The sequence below is a fragment of the Pelodiscus sinensis genome, chromosome 7 (genome assembly GCF_052426305.1).
Source record: "Pelodiscus sinensis isolate ZL-2025 chromosome 7, ASM5242630v1, whole genome shotgun sequence".
Taxonomy (NCBI): Eukaryota; Metazoa; Chordata; order Testudines; family Trionychidae; genus Pelodiscus; species Pelodiscus sinensis.
Window position 1 is genome coordinate 50,372,221 of NC_143058.1, and position 27,359 is coordinate 50,399,579.

General features: G+C 41.3%; 1 protein-coding gene across 3 annotated transcripts in view; it reads left to right on the forward strand.

Annotated features, from left to right (window-relative positions):
• The first annotated feature begins 362 nt into the window (after positions 1-362).
• The window catches only part of ITGA4 (integrin subunit alpha 4), a 63,135-nt gene continuing 36,138 nt past the window's right edge, over positions 363-27,359 (forward strand). The window contains exons 1-10 of one of the 3 annotated variants that reach the window (XM_075933745.2): positions 363-891; positions 1,382-1,503; positions 10,885-10,991; positions 11,092-11,221; positions 13,412-13,479; positions 14,688-14,817; positions 19,913-19,998; positions 20,331-20,393; positions 20,489-20,626; positions 22,680-22,791. In XM_075933745.2, coding sequence (XP_075789860.2) covers positions 701-891; positions 1,382-1,503; positions 10,885-10,991; positions 11,092-11,221; positions 13,412-13,479; positions 14,688-14,817; positions 19,913-19,998; positions 20,331-20,393; positions 20,489-20,626; positions 22,680-22,791 — 1,147 coding nt within the window. In that variant the 5' untranslated portion in view covers positions 363-700. Of the gene's footprint in view, positions 892-933; positions 1,265-1,381; positions 1,504-10,884; positions 10,992-11,091; positions 11,222-13,411; positions 13,480-14,687; positions 14,818-19,912; positions 19,999-20,330; positions 20,394-20,488; positions 20,627-22,679; positions 22,792-27,359 lie in introns of those variants that run through there. The other 2 variants (XM_075933744.2, XM_006121693.5) reach the window with 2 other exon arrangements.

A 27,359-nucleotide genomic window follows, 5' to 3' on the forward strand; every position in this document is an offset into this window, starting at 1 on the left:
TACTGTTGGGAGGGGGAGGAAGGTTAAAAACTCTTTGGGGAGCTGCCTTGAACTCCAGCTCCTGAAATATTTAGCTGCCCCATCTCCCCCCTGTTCCCTAACTCCTCCTTGTGTCCTGCTGGTTACTTTCCTAGAGAAAGGGGAGGCAGTTGTGTGGCAACTCCTGGGTGACATTTGTTATAAGTGTTAAAGCCTCACATCGCCCCAGCAATAGGAGTGGGGGGCGGCTGGGGTGGGAGCACGTGCGGGACTGGAGGGGGGGGGCTGGGGTGGGAGCACGTACGGGACGGGAGTGGGGGAGGCTGGGGCATGGGAGCACGTGCAGGGTGGTGCAAGGGGCTTACATGGGGGGCGGTGGCTAAAACTGCCCGCACTCCTGGGCCCGGGAGCCTGCAGCTTCCCCAGGGCAAGAGGGACGCAGCCATCTGCGGCCAGCAGCGGGGCCGGATTCCCTGCTCTAGCCCCTGACCTGGGGGTAAAGAGGGGAGGGACTCCCATTGATGAGAAACATCGCCCGGAGCCTGCTGCGCTTTAAACACTGCCCGAGGGGCTTCCAGTTCCGCCCGCCAAAGCCAGGCGCTTTGCCTGCACTTTCTACCCCTCCCCTAGCAGGCTCAGCCCCCAGCGGCAGGGGCTGCTCAGCGCACGAGCCCTGTGCGCTGCAGGCAGCCGGCGGGGCTAGAGCTCGCCGCGCGGCGCCATGCGGGCTTGGGGGGAGCCGCTGAGCGGGGGGCTCGCCTCGGGGGGCGCTGCCGCGTGGGCTGCGCTGCTCCTGCTGGGGGCTGCCCGCGCGTACAACCTGGACACGCTGCACCCCGTGGTCTTCAGGGGGCTCAACGGGACACTGTTTGGCTACACAGTTCTCCTGCACAGCCACGGCGCTAGTCGATGGTAAGTCACCAGCGCTCGCCAGGCGACCTCTCGCTCCCGGCAGCTGCCGGGGGACTTTCCTCGCAGCAAAACGCCAGCGGGTCGTCGCCGGTCTGACTTGGCCATGCCTGCACCTGGCTCCTCGCTCTGTCAGCTGCGGCGCCCCCGGCAAAGGCTTTGCTGCGGTAGGAGCGAGTCCCTGCCAGAGCTTGTCCCAGGGACTGTCCCACTCGGAACCTGGCCCAGCGCGCGCAATCGGGTATCCGATGAAAGTGACGGTGACCGTGCGGCACCCCCCTCCCAGCATTCCCGTTGCAAAGACGCCGAGGAAGTTGGGAAGCAATTTCTTCCCCCGCCACGGGCCCCCATCGCAAAGCAAACGTTTGCACTCGAGGTGGGCGCAGGAGAGCGTGACGCTCTAATTCTCCTGGGTGCTGGTGGGGAGAGGGGTTGCCTCGTGGTGTTTTCATCTCTGTTGACAGGTTTAAAACTCTTTTCTCCTCGCTTTTAGGATGGTCGTGGGAGCCCCGAAAGCCAACTGGTTGGCGAATAGCTCTGTGGTCAACCCAGGTGCAATATTCAGGTGCAGGATCGGGAGCAACCCCAGTGGGACTTGTGAGCAGCTCCAGCTGGGTGAGTTGAATGGTATTTGCACCTGAAGATTTTACATCTTCAATGAAGAACGCCAAGCTTGCTTGCCACTTATAGCTGAATGCAGAAAGTAGCCAGCTGCGACAACTCTCTTATTTAGAAGAAGTGAAGTACACGTCTATATTCCCTTGAATCCTCAACAGTTATAACTGACAAAATAAGAAGCAATAGAATTTCCCCAGAAGCATGGTGAAATACTGGACTGTAATAAATGTTCCTTCCTCCACTATTTTGCAAATAGTTTCAAACCCTTTTAGAGGCTGTTTATTGCAAAACTGAATAACATCACCCAATTTTGATCTGACAAAACAAACCTCCTTCAACTTATACCAGCACTTGCAGTAATACAAGAACCTAGAATGCCCTCTATATGCCTATTTCATATTTTCATGTATCATTTTGGTATTGCATAAATTAGTGTTTATATTTACCTTTCAATAACATAAAAGATCAATGCTCTTATGAATTTAGATTAAATTATTTAAAATATAAGTCCTAAAAATCTATATTTTTTTAAAAGTTGGCTTTTTCTTACCAATAAAAAGGACATAAAACTTTTTTTAAAGTAAATTAAAATGACAGTTCCCATTTTCATATTTATTTTTCTTTCCATGTTTTGCTTTCAGCATCTGATTTCAAGTGCTTGTGTGAATTCAAATTAAATCACTGTTATTTCCCCTCCCAAGAAAGTAGTTCCATCTCCTGAACTGAGGGCAACTGTAACTGAAGTCAGTGGGGACAAGAAAAAGTTTCTAGATTATGTTCTGGAGTTTCTCTCTAAAACATTTCACTTCCCAAGCCATCATGAAGTAACTGGAGTGTTTTTTAAGATGAATTACCAGTGGCATACATGCAAGCATATGTATTCTGCTCTCAGTGTATGATTTTTGTACAGAATGCAACAGTCCTGCTAAAGAACACAGGTTGTGCTGAACACTTTTCGCTATGCTCAGCTCTTCTCCTCCTTGACTACAAAGTTCAGTTCCATGTCCAATTCTGTGTTTGTATCCTGTAATAAGAAACATTTATTCAATTGGTCTGATCTACCTGAGAGATCCTCTCTCCTGTGTCCCTTGTGATCCACTGAAACCATGACACTTAGCCAATGGGGGAGGTTTGGGAGTGTGGGAAATAGTTTTCAAAGGACCTAGTCTATGAGGCTTGTTCCTGCAAGACATTACTTACTGTCAAAAAAAAGTACTGTTTGCTTTAGCTTGCCTTTCCTTTCACTGTTCCTACATGTAAGCCAACATCTTCACACTGTCCCAAAACAACAGATTAATTAACAAAACCTATTTTCTTATACGCGGGGGGGAGTAAATTTTAAATAGGGGGAGGGGTGCTCCATTATTATGTTGATTGACCTATATAAGTAGGTACGTGAGAGGGTGAGAGAAAAGAGAATGAGTTTTTATTTGAACAATAAAACATACCTTCTTCACACTGATCCAGTGGATAGACGATGAGCCTAGACAATTTCAAACTAGAAATAAGGCACACCTTTTGAACGAGGTGGGTTATTAATTATTGGAACAGTTTGCCAAGATGTCTAGTCTGTTCTCCATTACTAACAATTTTTGAAACAAAATTTGAGGTTTTCATTAAAACTTTAGGCATTATTTTAGGAGGTTTTATGTCCTGTGTTACACAGACTAGATGATCACAATCGTTCCTTCTGGCCTTGGGAATCTGTGAATATGTGCATTTGTAAGTGATTCTCTTTCTTGGGAGTTTGGCAGTGAAAGTGGATGAAGTAAAAATACAGTAGATACTCAAGGATATGGCTCTCTAAATTAACGTAAAAACTTACACAATGAATAGTCTTGCAGCATCTTAAAGACTAACAAAATATGTAGATGGTGTCTTGAGCTTTCTTGGGCACAACCAACTTCTTCCCTCAAACCTTTAAATTAAAGTAGATTGGGGTTAAAGCAACTGAGGAACCTCTGGAAGCAAGAATGTTAGTTTTGGCTGTGGTTATTGCACTTCTCTTTTTGGATCATCCTCTTCATTTATATGTCAATCCTAAATTGACGTTGTGACTCTGTGAGGTAGACTGAAGTGACACATGGAGCTACATAAGGTAGACAAAGAAATATGTAAAGAATTTCTATGATCTGATGGTAGCAACAGTAAAATGAAATCCCTGCTTCAGATGTTCTTTCTAGGTAAAGTGGACAGGCACCTACTTTATGCCAGAATGATATTTAGCTAGGAAAGCCCACTACTTCCTTTGGGTATGTCTACACTACCCCGCTAGTTCGAACTAGCGGGGTAATGTATGCATACCGAACGTGCAAATGAAGCCCGGGATTTGAATTTCCCGGGCTTCATTTGCATAAGCCGGCCGGCGCCATTTTTAAATGCCGGCTTGTTCGAACCCCGTGCCGCGCGGCTACACGCGGCACGGGCTAGATAGTTCGAACTAGCAAGCCATTCTGAACTGTCTGTACGCCTCGTGGCAGGACCAAGCACCATCTAGATCAGTGGTCTCCAACCTTTTTAAGCACAAGATCAACTTTTGAATTTGTCAGTCCAGGGTGTACCTCAAACCCAAATGCCCCTTCCCTGACCTTCACCGAGGTCCCGCCCTCCTCGCTCTGGTAAGATGGAGTACAGGGGAGGGAGACAGAGTGACATCAGCGTCCCCCTGCCTCTGTCTCCCCCACTCTGCACCACAAGCAGCAGGCTTCCAGGGGCAGCTCTGGGCAGGAGCAGCAGGGTAGTGGGGGAAGGGACAAGTGAAGTGATCTACTGGTTGGTGACCACTGATCTAGATCATCCTTGATAGATGTCTGTCCAACCTGAACTTACATATCTCTAGAGATGGAGATTTCACAACCTCCTTAGGCAATTTATTCCAGTGTTTAACCACCCTGACACTTAGGAAGTTTTTCCTAATGTCCAACCTAAACCTCCCTTGCTGCAGTTTAAGCCCATTGCTTCTTGTCCTATCATCAGAGGCCAAGGAGAACAATTTTTCTCTCTCTTCCTTCTGACACCGTTTTAGGTACTTGAAAACTGCTCTCATGTCCCCCCTCTCAGTCTTCTCTTTTCTAAACTAGACAAGCCCAATTCTTTCAGTCTTCCCTCATAGGTCATATTTTTTAGGCCTTTAATCATTTTTGTTGCTCTTCTCTGGACCTTCTTCAGTTTTTCCACATCTTTCTTGAAATGTGGTGCTCACAACAGGACGCAATACTCCAACTGTGCCCTAATCAGCACAGAGCAAAGTGGAAGAATGATTTCCCATGTCTTGCTCACAACACTCCTGTTAATGCATCCCAGAATCATGTTTGCTTTTTTTTTTTTTTTTAATCAGTATCGCACTTTTGACTCATTTAGCTTGTGGTCCAATATGACCCCTAACTGCCTTTCTCTAGTATTTCTTCCTAGACAGTCACTTTCCATTCTGTATGTATGAAACTGATTGTTCCTTCATAGGTAGAGTACTTTGCATTTGTCCTTATTAAACTTCATCCCATGTACTGCAGATCATTTTGAATTTTGACCCTGTTCTCCAAAGTACTTGCAATCCCTCCCAGCTTGGTATCATCTGCAAACTTAATAAACATACGCTCTATGCCATCATCTAAATAGTTAATGAAGATATTGAACAGAACTGGTCCCAAAACAGACCCCTGTGAAATCCCACTTCTTATGCCCTTCCAGAATAATTGTGAACCTTTAATAAGTACTTTCTGAGTGTATGTCTCCACTTGCACCCTAGTTCGAACTAGCGATGCAAATGTAGGCATTAGACTATTGCTGGGGAGATGCAAATGTAGGTGTATCATAGACTCATCAGATTCAGCCCAATCTCCTACAACATCAATAATGATAATTAATGTTGATAACGATGACCCTGAGGCACTGCAAGATCCTAAAGTGACTTCTTAATAAAAAAAGAACCAATTATGAATACATTTAGTGTTAAGTATATTTTAAATAATCTGGGTGCATGCCATATGCTGTCCATATTTCTATTTAGCATCCTAATAAACTTTCTATATAGAAAATTTTACCAGGATACTAGGGATAGCAACATGTAGTTTATTACATGACTAATCAATATCAGAGGCAGCAAGGGGAGGAGGCAGGCGTTGGTAAACACAGGAAGTAGCTTTAAAGACAGTTCCCCACATATATAGGCTCCTGCAGAGCTACCTGTCCCCTGCGCTGCTGCCTCTTTATCAGAGGCAGCAGATGGGAGAGCAGGCAGGAGCCTGTACTTGCAGCGAGCTGGCTTTTAAGCCGGCTCCCTGTGAGCATGGACTTCCTCCTACCACCCCTCGCCCGCTATGTGCAAACGTGTAACTGCTAAAATATCCAACTGTTACACGGTACACAAATACCTGATAGGTGTATACAGTAGGAATGTTAACTAAGTGCTTTAAGAATCCAGCCACTCTGCAGTGCAGTACTCTCATTTGATTGGTGACTACTGCTATACTATTTTATACTTTATTCATTTTATTGTATTCTAATTATTTGAAAATTGGCATTTGATTGTTAAAGAATAACTCTAAGCAGAATATTCAATTAGCCAGCACTCTTCATTCCCCCTACATGCCAGATAATAGAGCTTTTACTGTATTAATGGGAATGAACAACAATGAATCTTGACAAAAGAGTGTAGAACAGAAAATAGAAAACAAGAGAGAAGTTGCAGAGGGAACAGGAGATGGTGGGAAATCAGAAGGTCAAAGGCAAGCTGCATCCGTAGTTTATAGGTTAGAGTTAAGGAGAGGGGAAACTTTGTGGGTAAAGGTACTATGATTGGGAGAAGAGGAAAATGCTCTTTCTCACTGCTTCTTTATTAGGGACACCTAAAATGGGGACAGAATGGAGCATGGAGATTGGAGAGGATAAAAATGAAATGATAGGTATTCTGTGACCCTTGCCTTCATTTCTAATATATTGATATTCTGAGACAAGCCAGGATGAAAAGAGCCATTGTAATGGATTTGTTAGTAAAGGCTTCTCCTATCTAAAAGATTACTGACTGTAGGCTTTAATCATTTAAGGTATGTTTGCACAGCAGCGTTATTTCAGAATAACTGATGTTATTCTGAAATAACAAAGTGCACGTCTATACTACCAGCCTTTATTTTGAAATAATGTCAAGCTTCAGGACTTCTTACTTCAATTCATGGTAACCCTTATTTTATGAGGTGTAAGGAAAATTGAAGAAAAAGTTTTCTTCGAATTTTTGCTGTGTAGACAGTGCCAAAAGCTGAAATAAACTATTTCAACTTCAGCTATGCAATTGGCATAGCTGAAGTTGCATAGCTTATTTCGACTTCAGCCCTCTGTGTAGATGTGTAGGTGAGGACGCATAGATGGTTTTCCTGGAGGCGTTCATTAAATGTTGCTCTCCAGCCTAGTTTCTGTAATTATCAGCCCCTTATAAAACTAATGTCACATTCATTCTCTTAATGTTAATAACTTTTGCTTTTAAAATAAACCTTGCATACATTATTACAACATCTTCCATGCAATGTGACTAGGTATTTTATATGATGTTACATCAACTTCCAAAAGGATTCTTACAGACTCTTTTGCTATTGAAAATGCTGAGACTCGTGTTATGCATCTAGCTAAGCGGTAGAGCCCTGCTGTTAGTATCCAAGCAGAATTGAGCTTTAGGGGCAGTTTTAGTTGTTACACAGACAGTTCTAATATCAATTCCTAGCTGTGTGGACATTCTGGCTTGGTTCCCCTATGCTGTGAACAAAAGGGACCAGATGCCTCTATTCCCCCTTGTCTTCTGGCCTCGATGGAAAGTGCTTTGTGGCTTGGGATCTGCAGAGTGGACAAGGCCAGGAAACATACACATGTTTTTGTTCTCCAGCTCTATGGAGAATCATCAGAAAAATAAAAGAGTCTCTTCGTGTCCTCTTCTGCACCAGATTTCCTCCCCTACTCAAAAGAAGAGTTCTGGAGTTCCTGTGCTTCTGAGAAATGCAAGAAGCAGAGGCAGTATCAAAATACTGGTATTGGTGCCAGTAGTCCTGCTCGTCATGAGGAGTAAGGGAAGTCGACGGACGCATGTGCTCTTGTCGACTTCCTGTTGAGCAGGCAGTAGCAAACATGATTTAAGATAGTGATAGAAATGTAGCCGTGTTAGTCTGGTGTAGCTGAAACAAAATACAGGACTATGTAGCACTTTAAAGACTAACAAGATGATTTATTAGATGATGAGCTTTTGTGGGCCAAACCCACTTCCTCAGATCAAATAGTGGAAGAAAATAGTCACAACCATATATACCAAAGGATACAATTAAAAAAAAAAGTGAACACATATGAAAAGGACAAATCACATTACAGAACAGAATGGGGATGTGGGGGTGGGGGGACGGAGAAAGGTAAATGTCTGTGTGCTAATGATATTAGAAGTGGGGAAAGGTAAGTGTCTGTGAGCTAATGGTATTAGAGGTGATAATTGGGGAAGCTATCTTTGTAATGGGTAAGATAGTTAGTGTCTTTGTTGAGACCGACACGTAGAGTGTCAAATTTTAGCATGAATGACAGTTCAGAGGATTCCCTTTCAAGTGCAGATTTAAAAGGCTTCTGGAGCAGGATGCAGGTAATTAAGTCGTTGAGACAGTGTCCTTTCTGGTTGAAATGGCAAGAAACTGTTTTTTCTTTGTGATCCTGTCTAATATCTGTTTTGTGGGCATTGATCCTTTGGCGAAGTGTCTGAGACGTTTGTCCAGTGTCCATAGCAGATGGACGCACAGCTCACAGACACTTACCTTTCCCCACCTCTAATATCATTAGCTCACAGACATTTACCTTCCTCCCCGCCCCCCCCCCGCATCTCCCTTCTGTTCTGTAATGTGATTTGTCCTTTTCATATGTGTTCACTTTTTTTTTTACTTGTATCCTTTGGTATATATGGTTGTGACTATTTTCTTCCACTATTTGATCTGAGGAAGTGGGTCTGGCCCACGAAAGCTCATCATCTAATAAACCATCTTGTTAGTCTTTAAAGTGCTACATAGTCCTGTATTTTTGTTTCATGATTTAAGATACTTTAACTCCAGCTATGTAATTAGCATAGCTGGAGTTGTGTATCTTAAGTCGACTTTCCCCTTTAGTGTAGACCAGGCCTAATAGAATGCTGAACTGGTGGGAAAGGTTAATTCTTCTAGAGATTCCTTTTCTACAAAGGAGGATTTTTTCCTCCATCTGAGGGTATTTCTACCAAAAGGAACTACCTTGGCCATCAGAATATTATCAATTTGAAGTTTTGCCCAAACTGACATTAAGGTCGTATGTACACAGTGCTTTTAATAGGTGATAAGTTTTAAAAATGTACAGTGAAAAACATAAGAATTCTTGTTTTCTCTGCATTACTACTCTACTTGGAACAAGAAGCAGTAATGCATCAAATTAATATAGGGAGATTTTCTTTTCAAAGAATTTAGCAGACCTTAGAACTCAGTATGCAACTATTCATTTGTTTGAATTTAATAGCACTCACTCATATTTATTACAAATAAATGCCAGTCCTGGTGCAAGCTCATTTGCCCCTCCATTAATGCTAATATACAATACGTTTCTGTTGTATTCTCTGATCTGTATTGGAGCCCTCTGCTGGCTAATTTATATGTGACAGAAAGATTCTCTCTCCTGTTGGTAGAAAAAGGACATAGTTTGCTCTTGAACACAAGTCTTGAGTGTTTTATCCTAATTACCATACAAAATTTGGATAAAAATAGATATCTTAGTAGTTTAGGTTAATTGAACAACAAAATGGTATCTGGAGATATTGGACTGAAATGCTAAGTGCTGTATTCTGCCACATGCTCTTGCATGTAAATATATGAGACCCATTAAAAAGTGTATTTCTGAATGTAATTGAGCCTTTAAAGTGGAAAATAATTTTTAAATGGTAGTCCTGTCTATGTAAAACTATTCTTTCCACACACACCACTAGGTGGGTAGAGACAAGAACTTGCCAAATATGGAAGCCATCTCAGGCTATATATTTGTAAAATTTCTCTAAGTCCTCCTATTTATAAAAAATGCTCTTTGATATTTAAAGAGAAGCAAAGTAAAAACCACCTTCAGATAATTGCTTCAATTCTTAATAAAGAGTACTCAGAACACAGGGATTTGATCCACAATGATTTTACCTCCTAAATAAAGATTGCAGTTATAATTATCTGATTTTTATCAGAGTAGGAATTTCTAGTAGAGCAGATTTCCAAGTGTTGCATCAAATAGAGGTATGAAATTCAGAAGATATTTGGTTCTATTGGCTATAGGTTAGAGTTCAGGTTTCATTGGGTTATTGCAAAAGGGTCTTTTGAGGTCTCAGATTAGATTACTGGGCAAAATCTGCTGTGAGGAAGGGGGTTGTATCTGGCTAAATGAATTCAGTATGGTGGAGGATTAGAATTTGAGGCTTGGGCTCACTGCTAGATATGAAAAATCCTCGTATTTTGGATTCATTGAATACCTAATATTAGGGTTTAAATGTCTTTGTATACCAATGAGAAATATTTATAATATGATATCATACTACTTGTGATAAATTAGCTCAGTGAATAAGAATCCCATTTTATTAATACTTTCCTTGAGATCATACCACACAGGTGAAATTCTAGGCCATAAATCAGGTAATGTATTTTTTAGCAGGAGTGCTACCTCATGTTGAGTTTGTGCTCAGCTTTCTGACTTTCTCAGTTTCAACTGTGATAACCACAGAATCAGAGCTCAATGACTAATTAATCCTGCTCGTTCCTAATATATTGCATTTGGATCTGGACATACTATATGTATGGCACCATTCCTTCATTTCTGAAAAATATGAACCATATAAAATATATCTGTGCATTGCAAATCCAATATAAAATACATATCTAAAATTTTGTTGAACTGATGCTCTTTATATAATCAACTAAAATCAAGTATAATAAGAAAGTACAGTAAAACTCCAATGGTCCGGCACTCCTGATAGTCCGGCATCAAAATGGCAAGAGCCTAGTGAGTGAGCTTCGGCAAAAAATGAGTCACAAGGTAACATCGGCAACAGCTGAACTGAGCAAAAAGGGAAAAAAAGGCTTAAAAAAACTAAAACATTACAGTATACTGTATACAGTATGTACAATAAAAAGGTTAAGAACACTTTATATACAGTATATAATGTATACAGTATATATATTAGCAGTTTATAGTACCTCCTGATAGTCCGGCATATCTGATAATCCGGCACCACCTAGGTCCCATAGGTTCCGGATTATTGGAAGTCTACTGTACATAGAACTTCAGTTATATTTCCTGAGTTCAAGATGATTGCCATAATTGGTTGGTTGTTTGTTTGTTTGTTTTGATTTTGTTTCATTGCTCTAGGTGATCCAGCAGGAGAACGTTGTGGAAAGACTTGCTCTGAAGAGAGAGATAATCAGTGGATGGGTGTCAGCTTGTCCAGGCAGCCCAGAGAAAATGGATCCATTGTTGTATGTATTGCCTTAGTACGACAAAAGGCATGCAGTACTTTTCTTTAGGCTGTTATATTTTCCTTTCACATCCTACTTTTTTTTTCTTTAATATATGCAGGCATGTGGACATAGGTGGAAAAATATATATTACATAAAAAATGAACACAAACTTCCTAATGGTATTTGTTATGAAATCCCTCCTGATTTTCGAACACAACTGAGTAAAAGAATATGCCCTTGCTATAAAGGTAAGCAGAGTGTTTGGTCATTTCTAGGGCTTGATAAGATAGTATGCTACTTCATTTGAGGTGACAGAACAGTTATGATTCCAAAAAAAAAAAAAGAAATGAATTGGGGGTTGTGGACACATTAAACTGTTGTGTTTCATGTCCACTTGCCCTCTCCCCCACTACCCTGAGTAGGCTTTCTGCAGGTTGAGTTCTGAAGACAGAAATTTGGCCTATGGATAAAACTTTCTGGTGACATTTTGATCACTTGAAAGAATTGTTGATTCCACAGCTGAAAAGAGCAGCCAGCATTTATCAATGGGCTGGTCCCTACAGGGCATACTTTCTTTATAAATAGGCCAATGCAGGTTCAATTCATCTCTGGGCTCCATCCCAGCTGCTCAGCATATGCAGCGTTGACTGACTGGTGTGACCTCTTTTTGAACATCTGACCCACTGCTCCCAGTAACAGCCCAGACTGTGTACTGCTCCTCTCCTGAGTTTGACTCCTTCCAGGTCAAATCTCTTACCCAATCTGTAGCCCGCAGGAAGAGGTCTACTTCAGGGTATGTCTAGACTAAAGGCTTTTGTCGACAGAAGTTTTGTGGGAGGGGAAAAAGGGAGAGCACTGATGTCAGGATGTCCCTCCTCCCTCCACTTCTGTACCCTACCTCCACACAGAAAGCCTGCCTTAACCCACTGCTCCACCACCTGGAAGCCATCTCAGGCTACGTCTAGACTATAGCTCTTTTCCGGGATACTGGAGGTATCCCGGAAAAGCTATACCGTGTCCAAGGAATGTGTCCGCTTTTTTGAAAAAAAAGATGGCTCTTTCTCCATCCCTGTAAACCTCGTTTTATGAGGAAGAAGAGATGTGTCAAAAGAGGAGTTTTGGGGGTTTTTTTGTTGGTTTTTTTTTTTTTGAAGTTTGGCACTCTTTAGAAAGAGTAGCAGAAAAAGATAAGCATATTGTGGTTTGCAATTTGCATATCTTTTTCCTACTCTTTATAGTGTAGACGGAGCCTCAGTTAAATAGTGTCCAGCCAGTGTCTGCTTCCTGAACCCCTGTCCCAGCGCTGAACCTCCTCCCCCTGCCTTAGACGTGAGTCCCCCTGCACCCAAATTCCTTCCTAGAACTTGCACTCTGGACCCCCTCCTGGACACCAATCCCCTGCTCTGGGCTAAGCCTGGAGCCCCTCCCACACTCCAAGCCTTTTGGCCCAAGACCAGAGCCTGCACCCCAACTCCCTACTCCAGCCTGGTGAAAGTGAGGGTGTGTCTAGACTAGGGTTTTTTCGAAGAAAGTAGACTTTTTCCCAAAAAAAGTCACCTGCGTCTAGACTGCAGCCACGTTCTTTCGAAAGTAAATCAAAAGAACGCGGCAGATTTTTCGATCATGGTAAACCTCATTTTATGAGGAATAACACTTTTTTTTTAAAGTACTCTATTGAATGCAAACTGTGCTTTTTCGAAAGAGAGTGTCTAGACTCTTTCGAAAAAGCGGCTTGCTTTTTCAAAAAATCTGCTTGTAGTCTAGATGCTCTCTTTCAAAAGAGGCTTTTTTAAAAGAGAATTGTATGTAGTCTAGACATAGCCCGAGTGAGGATGGGAGAGGAAGAAGGAGGGAGTGAGCAGAGGGAGGCCACAGAGAAGGGGTGGAGCAGGGGCAGGAAGGAAGTGGGGCAAGGGTATTTGGGTTTGAGGTAGATCTTACATTGCACTTATATTGAAAAAGACATCTTGTGGTTAAAAAGGTTGGAGATCAGTGCTGTACAGGATTCTTTGCAGACATGCAAAGTACAAGTGTCATGAGAACTCCTGTGAAAATAGTTATTTCTGTCAAATTATGGCTGGAGTTGTAAATTGGGTGGGAAGAGGAACATTAAACCTACCAGCATTTGTTATTGAAGCAGTGTGTATAATGACTTTTCACTTTGACATGCTGTTCATGAACTGACTTATAGGTAAGATTATTGCCTTTTTAAAATCACTAAACCTAGGCTTTGGAATGTAGCTCCAATCAAGTGATGCATTATGTATGGGACAATTTTATTCTCAAGTTCTTTATTATTTTGGTATTATAAGGATGAAGTCCACGTTCTTTTTCCATAACTGGATATGAATGCTTGTTACTTATCTTGACTCTCATTTCTGAAACTCTATTTTTCAAGATGATTGAAGACTTTAAATAATTTTTGCTTTTATATTCAGATTATGTGCGAAGGTTTGGAGAAAACCATGGGTCATGTCAGGTTGGGATGTCTAGTTTTTACTTAAAGGTGTGTATTTAAAAAAATAATTTTCTATTTACTTATTCCCTGAAGAACATCATACATGTATACCTAATTATAATATTTAGGACCCTGCAAATCCACGATCTCCGCTTTATACCCATGGGTATCTTCATCTGCAGATGTGGATGCAGTTATCTGTGGCTCATTTTTGTGGATATGGATATAGATTTTGTATCAAGATCCCTGCAAATGTATGGATATCCACAGGTCTCCTCATCCACAGATGTGGATGCAGATATCTGCAGATCATTTTTGCAGATACAGATGTTAGGCAGATACCAATTGTGTGTTACTACAGTGCTCTAATGAAACATCATCCTTTTTAAAATGAAATTTATTAAATACAAGAGTTTTAGGTATGTTACAATTTTCAACTTGAGAAACATAATTTATTGTGGCTCTCTATTTTAAATCCAAAAAGTTCTTTTTATTTTGAAAGAATGGGAAGAATACAATAGAGCATTTTTTATTATTCCATTCTGAATAATCTATTTAAAGTAATATTAAACATGAATAGGGCTTGCTTTTGTCTACAAAGAATGATGCATAACACCAGGAGTTTTTAAACTTTGGATTGTTGCTTGTAAGGGTAAGCCACTAACTGGCTACAAGATGCTGTGTTTACCTGAGCATTCCCAGGCATGGCCTCTTGCAGTTCCCAGTGACTGTGGTTCACCTTTCCTGGCCAATAGTTGCTGCAGAAAGTGGTGGGCCAGCGTGCACTGCTTCCAGCAACTCCCATTGGCTAGGAATGATGTAGCATGGTCACTGGGAGCTGCAAGCAGCCATTCAAGTGGATGCTCAGGTTAACAAGGTGTCTCGTGGCCAGCTAGTGGCTTCCCCTATAAGCCACAACCCAAAGTTTGAAAACCCCTGCCCCTGCACTACACTGTACGTTTTATGTTCTGCCTGAAAATATGATTTCTAAAACCTTCTGCTGAAGGGGAAAGATAGCCACAAACAAGGTTCTTTGAGATGTGAGCAATTTAAAGCTTTTAGAATGAAAATAATAATCATAATTTAAAAATGTGGAACATTTTACATGTGATCTAACTTTAATGCATTGATATTAGGCCAAATACATCTCCAGTATAATTCTATTGACTTCAGGGGAGTTATACCAGGAATGAATTTGACTAGTTATGCTTCTTTTGAAGAGTTTAATACATAAATATAACACTTTTTTCTTCCAGGATTTAATTATAATGGGAGCCCCAGGATCATATTATTGGACTGGTTCCGTCTTTGTGTACAACCTCACTGCGAATATCTTTCAAACTTATGTAGATTCAAAGAACCAAGTAAAATTTGGAAGTTATTTAGGTATTTAACATTTTTATTCATCTGCTTAGCTGATTCCCTGGTCTATACAACTGGATGTGAAATGTCTGGTTATACCCCAGAGTGGCAATATTTCAGACCTGTCTTGCGATTCTAAGTGTGATGTTAATCTTTTTAAAATCCTGCTTTTAATCTGCCCCTCATCGGAATTTCCTTAGACATTTATTTCTGAACAGCTTTATCTTCATTTACAATAATTTCTAGTCTTTTAAAGGAGTCCACAATGCATGCTTAAGACTGCTCTGTTTGTAAGGACTTTGATCATAAATGGCTTGAATACTTCATTCAAGACTGCAATAAGCAGATTTAATGCAGAATTTAAAGATGCTTAATAACAGCCTCAGTCATGGCTTTGCTATAAGCCTAGAGTAAGGGGTTTGTGTTTGTGGAGTGAAAGTAAATACATTTCTTCCCAGTATGGAGGGAGGGCACAGCAACTGAGGGGCTGTGGGGTACAGGTGACCTCCCCATATGATTCCCTCATAAGACTCTGCCCACCCATAGCCCAAGGCCCCTAGGCTCTTCCCCTCCCCCATCTCACATTACCTGGAAGGTTAGGATGGGGGTCAGTACAACAGCTGGAGGAGCTGCCAGCAGTTTTGCTGCTTTCCCTGCTCTGCCCCTGCCAGTGGGGAAAGGAGCAGAAGTCTTAACTCTATCCCTGCCCCTCAATGCTGCAGCCTCTCCTCCAGCTATCTCATTATAGCAGCATCTTCGCAGGAGGCCGAAGTGAGTGAAGGGCAGGGCTGGGGAGCTTCTTTCCCAATGACAGCTCCTCTGGCTGCTGTACTGCCCCTTTCTCCCCCTCAGCCCAGTTCTCTCGATGGGTAGCTGCTATACAGAGGGAGCTGGAAGAGATGCAGCTCCGTGAAGGGGGTGGGGGCAGTAGCCAGTATGTCATATCGGACTTGGTGGCCATTTTCATACCAGTCTGGCATACAAACTCGGAGAAGGATTTTAATCTGAACAGTAACAGGCTCCTTCCTTCGTCTCCTAATGTTCCAGGGAAGGAGTAAACTGCACTAGATTCCCATACAGAACAACATTCTGATCAGCATGTTGGGACAGCATAGAGTGTCTGCCCAATCCCAATACATCCCATCCTGCCCACCTGCCCAAGAGTTGTGTTCCTCCCCCCTCCCCCGCCCTGGCACTGCTTCTCTTGTGCCCCTTCATGCCATGTTAGCTGGGTAACAATTTATTTCTTGCCCTGGGCTTTCCAGTGTGTTCAATCTCCTATATTTCTCTTAGGGTGCAGTTTCTTCAAGGCTTATTCTGAAATCATTTTGTATATTTTTATGGTGCTACACACACAGTCAGCACATAAATAATAATAGCATTACTCATTGGGGAAAGCATATTTTGTGACCAGCATACAATTCAAAGCAGACTACTGTAATTACTTTATATATTTTCGCTATCCTATCTTCTGACAATGATCTATGGTTGGTCTCTGGTTTTTTTTTTCTTAATAGCCTATGTGGAGAATATGGCAATCTGCAGTTTTACAAGAGAAGAACATGAGAAGTGGGTGTTGTAGGGTTTGATTTCAATCTAGAGGGAAGGGAGGTCCTTCAGTAGTAGCCCCCCTGTGGAAGAAAATAGGTTTGGAAAGAGAAGTTAGTGACTGAATAACATTTGGCAGGATTTCCTTAGTAGCACTTGAATAGGTCTAAATACAAGAATAAAAACAGGATGAAATTGTTTTAAAACAGGATGTGGTCTCAACATTTTTTAGCCAGTTGGCAGGTTTTAAGCTATTTTCAATTATTGCCATCTTAATGAGTTAAACATTACAAATTATCAGAAGTTTAACTCTTCTATGCGTCCTCTTATAGTTCAGTATGAACTTTCAATTGTACTTGGTCTTTCTAGTTTCACGCTTCTTGTAGGGTTAGCCTAGTGGGGAGTGTTTCCTCTGTTTTTTAGAAGATGGATGATGATAGGGATAACAGAAATACCCCCTTGAAGTCAAACCTAATCTTGAGACCCCCGTCTCATAATTAAAGCAATCTAGCAATGTACTTGTGTAACCACCACCAGGTGGATTTGAACTTGGGAGCTCAGTAGAGGAGCCTCTACTCTCTGAACTAAAAGCCAGCTTACTCTCAGCACATGCTGTAGAGGTCTCTTGGTCTTAACTGTTGCTGTGGTCTAAGTGCCACTAGCATTGCTCAGTAACCACACCAGGTGGGTGGGTTGCACTTCTGCTTATGATTATGTTTAAACATAGTCATGAAAAATATGTGAAGACAATAGGAGTACTTATATGTTTAAAGTTAAGTTTTAGGTGGTTTGATGCATTTGACCTGAGGGAGCATATAGCTGATAAGCATTGATATTATACGCTCTTGCAAAAAGGATACATTTACATGGGCATTGTTCCTCCAGTCTAAGTTAAAAGTTTGTAGGCCACCTGTTGGATAGTGGACATTCTGCAGATATTAGAATACAGTAATTCCTCATTTAACACGTGCCCGCTTAACACGTTTTTGCTATAGCACGATTTTTTTTAAGGAACACTTTTTGAATTACATGACCGTCCCCGGAATAACACGATTTCCCCAGCCAGCCCATTGCCGGCAGCTGTGCGGGGCTTCCCCCACCTCCGTGCAAAGCGGCGGAGGGTTTGCCACTCGCCGCGCCATTCTCTGCTGACTCCCCCCCACTGGATGCCTTGTCCCCTCTCCCCACCCCCACTTGCAGGCTGATGGCTGGGTTTCCCCAGCCAGCCCGTCGCTGGCAGCTGCGCAGGGCTTCCCCCGCCTCCCTGCAAAGCGACGGAGGGTTCGCTGTTCGCTGCGCCATTTCCTGGTGACCTCCCCTTGCCGGACACAGTGCAGGTCCCGGCAGACCCATCACAGAGGCATACTCCCAACCCAATTCCCCTCCCCTCTCCTCACCTTCCCTTCCCCGGAGCCAAACACCTCCCCTCCCTGCTGTAACTCCCTTTTTCCCCCAACCTTATGTCCCAGTCCCAACAGACACCACTACTTGAAACGCAACCCCCACGTTTTCCATTATTTTCAATGGGAAAATTGACCGCGCATAACACGTTTTCACTTAACACGATCATTTTCTGAAACATATCTATAGTGTTAAATGAGGAATTACTGTGTCTGTGTGGAGGCTCTTCCCACTTGCACTGCTCTCCAGTTCCCCAGCAGCATAACTCCTAAGGAAGCTGTGCTATTGTCCCTTCCCCCTGGAGCTATAGCCCTATCTATCTGGGGAAAGATGGCATCAAAGAATATTTATTTCCAAGGAAAATTTTCAATAGAACTGCTGTGGGATGAAGCCATGTCTATTACCTTTCCCCAAGCCACATTTTTTCATAGGTTTATTCTTTTGGGAATTCCAAATACATACTACTCTGGTGCTTTTGAGAAGAGGCAGCTTTTGCTATTTCGGCTCCTCTTCTTTCTTCAGTTTCAGCACCATTGAATTGCGACTACCACTTCTTTCATCCCCTGGTGACTTTAGGTCTGGAGATAAAATCCTTCACCCACCCATTATTAGGAATCCAATGCATCTCCTGTTAAAGATCAGTAAATGCCTACTGACTTAAAAAGGAAGTTAGACAAGGAGCTAGGTTAAGGAAATACTGCCTTTCTCTTCTAAAATGAACACCTATCCATTCAACTTATTTTCCATTTGATGGCTTCTGTTCTGTCAATGCAAATGAATAAGGAAATAGTTAATCAACTTATTTGTGCCTTTGTAACATTTTCTCAGGGTTTCTCCTGAGATTTTTAGAAATGTTTTAGCAATAGATCATAGCCTGGATGAACAGTTGTCAGAACCTCACAAAGGTTTGGTTAGGTGCAGAGTCTTGAATAATAAATCTATAAACTTCATATAATTTCCACACATGGTATGAAAAATAATTTTCGCAAGAGGGCAGAGACCTGGGACCTGTAGTTACCTTTTACAAATCATTAGGAATGTATGTTTTTACAATTTGACAAAAGCAAAATATTTTGAAAGAAAAGGTCAGAGCATGAAAATTAAGGATTATCCACTTAAGCTTAATTTTTTGTTGAATAAGTAGAAACTGGGGATTGACCTTTAAATGATAAATGGCCTTGTTCACCCCTTAAAACATGAAAAGAAAGTGCTGGCATAATGGGAATCTGAGCTCTAAACAGTCATCTTGGCTAGTTTTAAAGATTTAAGGCATATTCTTCTCTATGATATTGCGCTCCCTACTTCCATGGAAAACTAATGAGAGTTCTGAGTTACAAGGGGGCAGAATAGGAATGAACTGTCTGAGCTCCACCATTTGTGTCCCACACTGCGTTCTGAAAGGAATGCAAATGGCCAGTTATACATAGTTAAAAAAATGAGATCCCAATCCTCTAATAGGCTGTATGGGTATGGATTTTTACATCATTATGTAAATCGATTAATTAGGAGGGCCCTGCATAGATGTAAAGGTCTGACCCTATAGATCCAACTGCCTAATCATTACCACCAATATTTTTTTGTCAGACAGCAATTCTAATACAGATTGAACCTCTCTAGTCTAGTCTAAACCCTCATGACCTAACCATTGTCGAACCAGAGAATTGACCAAACCACGAGAGGTCAATGTTGTCTAGCAGCATTACCAACACATCAAACAGCCCAGTAAGCAGTGGAAGACATTTAGGGGTAAATTAGAGTTAAATAACAGCACAGAACACTGAGAGCCAGGACTAGTGACTGCAAACAAACTTTATGGGACCACAGGAAACCTGGTCATCCAGCTAACTAAAAGCATGCCAGACCGCGGATGTTTGGCATCTTAAAATGTGAAATCTAGCAATTGGGAGTAAATCTTATTGTTATTGACCATCTTGTTTGTTTTTATAAAAACCTACCTTTTTAAACATTTAGTTTTTTATTTACCTGCATGAAATTGCACTTTATTCCATCATAACTCATTTGACTAAGGCATATATTGTATGAAAAGTAATAGACAATAGTTTACTTTATTGTATAGTTGACAATATGCCATAGAGAGCAGCTCAAGTTATATTAATGTTGCCTGGAGTCACATTTACTACATTCAGTGATGACTTTTTTTCATTTGCAGGATATGCTGTTGGAGCGGGTCACTTTCTGACACCAACTAGTACAGAAGTAATTGGAGGAGCTCCCCAACAGGAGCAGACTGGTAAAGTAAGAGGTGTTTCATAGCTGTAACATTTCTGTTTGGATTAGTGCAATGGAAAATTCAGAGGGTGGATTTCTGAGAGGTACAGAAAGTACTGGAGCGTCTTTGTGCAAAGGAATGAATGGGAATGCAGTAGGTGATGGAAGAGTGTTGTGCTTATTCTGTGGTGCTAAGAAAGCACCAGGTAGGAGATGTTATATGGATATATTTTATGTTAAATTGTGTGGTGTTTTGGTGCTTTTTTGAATTTGTTTCCTTAACCATAGATTTAATGCTTACAGACACACAGGAAATGCAAAAAGAGTTGAATTTTTCCTATGTTCTCTTCTTATTTTAGGCATACATTTTTAGCATTGGAGCAAAGCAATTAAATATTCTATTTGAACTAAAGGGTAAAAAGGTAACCTTTTATGTTATTTTGGTACATATTATAACTTTTTTGTGAATCTTCTGAAATATTTGATGGCTATTTACTTCTCCTGTGTGCGTGCACAGCTTGGTTCTTATTTTGGAGCTGCTGTTTGTGCAGTGGATCTGAATACTGATGGCCTCTCAGACTTACTAGTTGGCGCGCCAATGCAAAGTAAAATCAGAGAAGAAGGAAGAGTTTATGTTTACATCAACTCGGGTTCCGTAAGTGTTTCTTCTTTTTAAAAAATCAATAATAATTTCCAGTAGTGCTGGTCCTACAAACTGAGCAGTATTTTCTGCTTCATCACAGGAACTTTGAGACAATGCATTTGAACTACATGATTTACAGTACAATTACGTAGTCTGCAAATGTACCATCATGCAAACTGGGATCTTAACTGAAGCCTACTTTATGGTAGTGTCTGGGAACAGGATCGAACAGCAGTATGATTTTTGCATATGAATGTATCAAGTGCTAGACACATCTATTGTAAAGCTGGTATTCATAATAGAAAGTGTTAAAGCAGAAGAAAAACAGTGTGATTTCATAACAACTTGGTATGCAGTTAGTGTGTTACTGCAGTCTATTTGCATGCACTCTGCTATTACATTGCTTATACTTTGGAAAATAGGCATTTTAGCTTGTTGAAAGCCATTCTTTTAATTGCCAGAAAAGGGAACAGTTTGTGAACTGAATAGGGGATGCTCAAAACTCAGACTACTTGCAGCTGAGCAAAAGATGTGTAGTCCCTAATAGCATTGGGAAAGAGAATGGTAGATCTCTTTATTCCCCATAACTGGAGTTATCATATATTGGTATCAATTTTTTAACCAGAGACTATAATGTAATGTGGTCGCTTTTCCGTTTTCATCTGCTTTCTTTTAATCTGTTAAATTTTTTTTTTGAATTTTATGCCCAATTAATTTCTTTCTCACATACACATCTCTCATTATTGTTTCTTACCACAACTGTTGCCTTCGTAATGGCCTTGGTTATTCCTTGAGGTTTCCAAAGATGCTCCCAGCTGTCCAAAGATCATATTAACTCTGAGACAGGGAGTGAACTGAATGGAATGGGAGATGGAAGGATGGCAGCTTCCTTTTATTATATTTTTGAGGCTCTGCAGTAATCTCTGTATTGTTTTGATGTAGGCTCGTTATTGCACATAGATGTTTACCATTACAAAAAATAAATAAAAGGACAACTCCAGTATGAAAAGCAATTCTGTTAACATTACAGGGTTCCATATTCATTATTTGTAGTTATTTTTTTCATAACCAGTGTGGTTAGCTGAGGAGTGACCTGCCTTGCACTATGAAAATGTCTCTAGTACTTTAAAGTCAAGCAGAGCTCAAGTTCTTAGTAAACAATTCTGTTGATTAGTGGGTCCCAGCCAGGCGTCCCAGGCCCTCTAATGGGGCTGTGGGCAGCTTTCAAGGAGTCTGCCAAACATGGCTGGCATTAGACTTGCAAGGCCCCAGGCAGCGCCAGCCCGAGCCATTCGTGTGCCCTGGGCCCGAGGAGCACGGTGCTGGCCCTGGGAGTGCTGTGCATGTGCGCCCCCGGCCCCCAAACGCCTGGTGCATGTGCAGCCCCGCCCCCGGGACATTGGTGCATGCGCGGCCCCACCCCCGCCCAGTCTGGCAGCCCCGCACGGCTCCCCCTATAATGGGGCACCCCGGGCAGTAGCCCGGTCAGCCAGTAGCTTGGGCTGGCTCTGGCCCCAGGGCAGAAAGCCAAAGCCCTACATTCCAAAACCACAGCCTAGAATCCCAGACTCTATCACCAGGGGCTGAAGTCAAAGTTTGAGCAACTTAGCTTCATAGTGCTTCTGTAGCTTAGGGCTTAGCACCTTAATGCAGGTCCTGGCTTTTATATATAGAAATAGAGTTGTTGTGGCCCAGCTGAGCTATGGAGTTTCTCTAGCATGTTAGGAGGGTCTCACAAAGGAAAGGTCGAGAACCGCTGCAATTGTTGATTCACAAGAAGAGAATCCAGGTGCCACACTTTTACTGAAATGAGCAAATGTGATTCTCAACTCACGCAAGGATCAGGTGAATTTTACATGTTAATGTTTCAGTACAGAGCCACATTTGAAGCTCCCTTTAATTGTGCAATTCATATATCTTATGGTTAGATAGTGTTATGGTTCAAAACTGTGTATTCTGAGATAAACTATTACTGACTGATAGCTATGCACTAAAAAGGTCAGCAACACCTGTCCCTGGAAATCCCTTTTTTGTAATGTACATTTGGGTTTTTTTTTCCCTTTAGGAAGCAGAGATGCTAAAACTGAAGCTAGAACTAGCTGGGAGTGATTCTTATGCAGCAAGGTTCGGTGAAGCCATAGCTAATCTAGGAGACATTGATAATGATGGATTTGAAGGTATTACAGAGTATATTTTTAATTCAGGATAGCAATGTAATATAAGTATGAGAAGTGAATATTTCAGGAGATAGCTAATGGATGAAATAATCTTTCATTCTACACCTGTGTTTCAAATTTACACCATGTCCACATTCATTACCATCTTGTGGCTCTTATCCTATATGTGAAACAGTAATATTCAAATAATCCCAGCCTATCTCAGCAGAGAGGCCAAGGACTAAATGGATATGGGGAATGAATTATCCTCTGACCTTTGCATGAAGTCCATCTTGGTAAAACAAGGTTGCAAAGTTTACACTTCTATTGCCTGTACTAGACCTGCTCACAGGATAGAGAAATTCAGTCTTGAGGGTTGGCAAGCCTACTCCCCTAAAGAGCAATACATTCACATTTAAAAAAAAAAACACCAACATGAGAACTCTTCCAAAAATTGTAATGAAAAGGTCTACCACAGCTTGCAATGGTTATGGTCATTTCCTCCTTCTCTTCTATCCAAAATATCACCACTAAAAAAGTCTCCCTCCCCTATTGTTCTGGCAATGTCACCCCCTCTTTCAGCCCTTGAACTAGCATCAAAAGTGGCTTTCAAACCTTTGGTTTGGGTGGAGGGGCTGCAGCTAGGTAAGCAAAATGGAAACCCCAGTGGAAAGGGAGGTTCAAAGGAGTGGGCCTATTGTCAGCACCTCTGATGCCCTGTCTGACAAGTAACATTCAGTGTTTCCACTGTAGCAAGTAGAGTGTAGATCAGCAGAGAAGGCAGACATGCAGACAGCCTGCATATGAGAGCAGATGAATTACTTTCCAGGACTTCTCTGATGGTTTCTTAGGGTTGTCTTTATAAGCTCAGCCACAAATTCTGCTTTCTCAATCAAAGGTAAATCTATATGGGAGAAGCCAAATACACTCAGAGCCAAGAATGGGCAACCTTTAATGTAGTGTCTTCTTTACCACATCAGTATAGTCTTTCACCTACAAGTTTGAATTCTGTTTTGTTTTCTTATATTCACATTGGATTGCTCTTCTTACAGCTCCTGTTATCTCACGTTCTTGGCTCTACATTCTCTGTCATACAGCCCTCTAGTCTTGGAACAGTCACCCTCTTTTCATTCTCTGGCACCTACTCTCTTTCAAGAATTTTTCTTCTGGTGCTTTCTTCCCCCTTCACCATTAATCTCCATAGCTTCATTTTGTCATGTCTTACATGTGTTGGACTAGTATCAGAGGGTAACCGTGTTAGTCTGAATCTGAAAAAGTGACGAGGAGTCCTGTGGCACCTTAAAGACTAACAGATTTATTTGAGCATTAGCTTTTGTGAGCAAAGATCCATTTCGTCAGATGCAAGTATTGGACTGTAAGCTTTCAGGACAGAGAAAAATTCATATTTTCTTTAGGGATGTTAAAAACGTTTATTTGTGAAAACAAGTAACTTCTGAATTTTTTAAAAGCCAGCTCCCCATGAGCTTGCTGCCTATGAACTCAGGCTTATCGGTTAATCGTGAAAACAGGTATACGCTAACATCCCTAATTCTGTTTACAAACTGATTTCTGCCTTTATGTGATTAATCTATGCAAATGATTATGATAATTGGTAAAATAAGGTAAAATATGGTATGTCAAATTAACATAATTTAAAGATACACCATACCCTTCTGGTTTATGTAGAGAGAATCCTGCAAGTAGTTATAATTTGTAATTCTAGAAATGCTCACAGTGCGCTAAGTGGAAAAAGTTATTCGACCAAAAGGTATAATAAATAATGTACCATAGAACAGATAATATCATAGGTAATGAGACACAGAATCATGGAATACTAGAACTTTAAGGGACCTTGAGAGATCATCAGGTCGAGTCCCATGTCCTCCCGGCAGGACCAAGAACCATCTAGAATGGATCATCCCTGATAGATGTATATCTGATCTACTCTTAAATATCTCCAGTGATGGAGATTCCGCAGCTCCCTAGGCAATTTATTCCAGTGTTTAACCACCCTGACACTTAGGAAGTTTTTTCTAATGTCCAACCTAAATGTCCCTTGCAGAGCCGGCCCAAGCTACGGGCTGACCGGGCTATAGCCTGGGGCGCCCGATTGTAAGGGGTACTGTGTGGTGCTGCCAGGCTGGGGGGGGGGGGGGGGGAGAGCACAAGAATGGCTCGGGCCAGCTCTGCTCCCTTGGCACAATTTAAGTCAAATGCTTCTTGTCCCATCATCAGAGGTCAAGGAGAACAATTTTTCTCCTTCCTCCTTGTAACACTCATTTAGGTATCATGTCATTTCTCAGTCTTCTCTTTTCCAAACCATACAAACCCAGTTCTTTCAGTCTTCCCTCAGAGGCCATGTTTTCTAGACCTTTAATCACTTTTGTTGCCCTTCTCTGGACCCTCTCCAATTTCTCCATGTCTTTCTTGAAATGTGGTGCCCAAAACTGGACACAATACTCCAATTGGGGCCTAATCAGTACAGAGTAGAGTGGAAGAATGACTTCTCGTGTCTTGCTCACATCACTCCTGTTAATGCATCCCAGAATCATGTTTGCTTTTTTTTGCAACCGTGTCACACACTTGACTCATATTTAGCTTGTGGTTGACACAAGAAAGGATATAGGAGAAAGCAGACGGGCGACAGCAAGACAACTTACAACTGAGGCGAGAGAAAGTGGGAGATATTACGTGTAACAAAAAAAAAAGATAGGGAAAAGAAATATTTAAAAAAATCTTAAATGATCATAGAGGCCATTTGTCTATAGAAGTGCAATGAAATAGTACATCACAGAGATGGGTTTTTTTCAGTAGTTTAAACCTTATGGCTCAATCAGAGAAGTTAGTTGGCTGTACATCAGTGAAGAATTCAAACTCAAAGAATGTATGGTTAGTCTTAATTAGGTAGCACATCTGTAATGGTTTTTATCTAATCAGTAGAGATATGTAACACTTTAACCACTGCAGTATGGTCATAGATTCAAGCAGAGAATACTCAGCAGAAATCTTCCTTTTTTGAGTGTGTCTGGCTTTTTATTTTATTTTTTTTATTTGACTTGACTTGTATTATTACACTTTTTGTAAAGGGTCAGATTGTTTGAGTGAAGCTGAAAAATATCTTCATTTCCCTAGTTTTTCCTTTTGTTTTAGCAAGATCAGACTAACACATCTACCTCTCTATCACTATTCATTTCCCTTGGTGCATTTTGAACTAATGTATTTCATATCTTTCTTTTGGTATCATTAGCTCTGGCTATTTCAACAACTATGCTTGTCTTTTAGAATAGTTGATTGCTATTCTTTTTTGCATTTGCACTCCCCACTAGAATGGAATCATGAAGGCATTCAACATACTACTTTTTTTAAAGCCAGTTACCTTAATTCCACTGCTATATATCCATATAAGCACGTTAATGAGATGCTAAGGACATTTACAAGGAAAATTGACTTGTTTTAGACAAAATAATACTAGATGTCATGTATCCCACAGCTTTAATGCTTGTGGAAACAACAGAGGGCAGCAAAATTACCATAGTTTTAGCAATGAGAGATCTTTTATAGAAATTTAAGACACATTTATTTTCTCTGTACCAGACACAACTGTATTGACTTTGATGGAAATTCAGTTTGAAACTGGACTGCATTAATGTGTATTATGGAACTTTAGTGTACTTTAGCAGGGTCCACGTTGCCAGCTAGAGCACTCCAGAATTTACATCTCTGGTGTGAATTAACACACTGTGCAGATAAACCTTCACAGCTGAAGGGCTGTTCCCATACTCTTAGACTGAGTTCCCATCCCATCTGTCATCACCAAAGTCACCATAGCTCAGAAAAACCATGTCTAGAAAGATATTCAGGCCAAGCTGTTACTGTAAAACAGGGCAGAAGCCACTCCGAAGCAGTACTACTGATATAACTCTTTCTTTTCACTCTGAAACCTTTTCTCAAATTTGGATGTTTCCATGAGCCGCTCTGTTTTTTCTTGGAGGAATGGTATATACTAAACAAAACAACGAACCAAACAAGCAAGCATTACAAAAGATGGGGCCCTGAAATCAAACTTACTAGTGCGAACCATGTACTTGTGTAAGGTCGTATTGTGGCTCTGTGTACAGATCTGTTATAGCTTGATTATGAGATCAGGGCTATATTTACAAATATTTTACATATAAATTATAGCTATAAATAGAGTCTCATGTTGCTATAAGACCAATCCAGTCTACTTCCTGCGCTCTTGCTGAATAGGTTATAAAATTCAGAACCATCATATGTCACATACTTCACTGCTCTGCAAGACAGTTTGTAAACTTATAAAAGCAATGTTTGACCTAATATAAGCTAGGGTTAGTCTGGGCTTATTGATTAACTTTCATGGTTACACGCAGACTCCCAGTATGCATGGGGAACTGGTTTAAAAGCTAACAGAGGCAGCAGTGTGGGACAGCAGGCAGCTCCCTGGCAGCCATATCTGAGGCAGCAGTGCAGGGGGGCAAGTGGGAGCCAGTACACACAGGGAATTGGCTTAAAAGGTGGCTCCCCGCATGTAACTGCAGAAATTCAGCAGTTATATGGTTACTTAATTACAT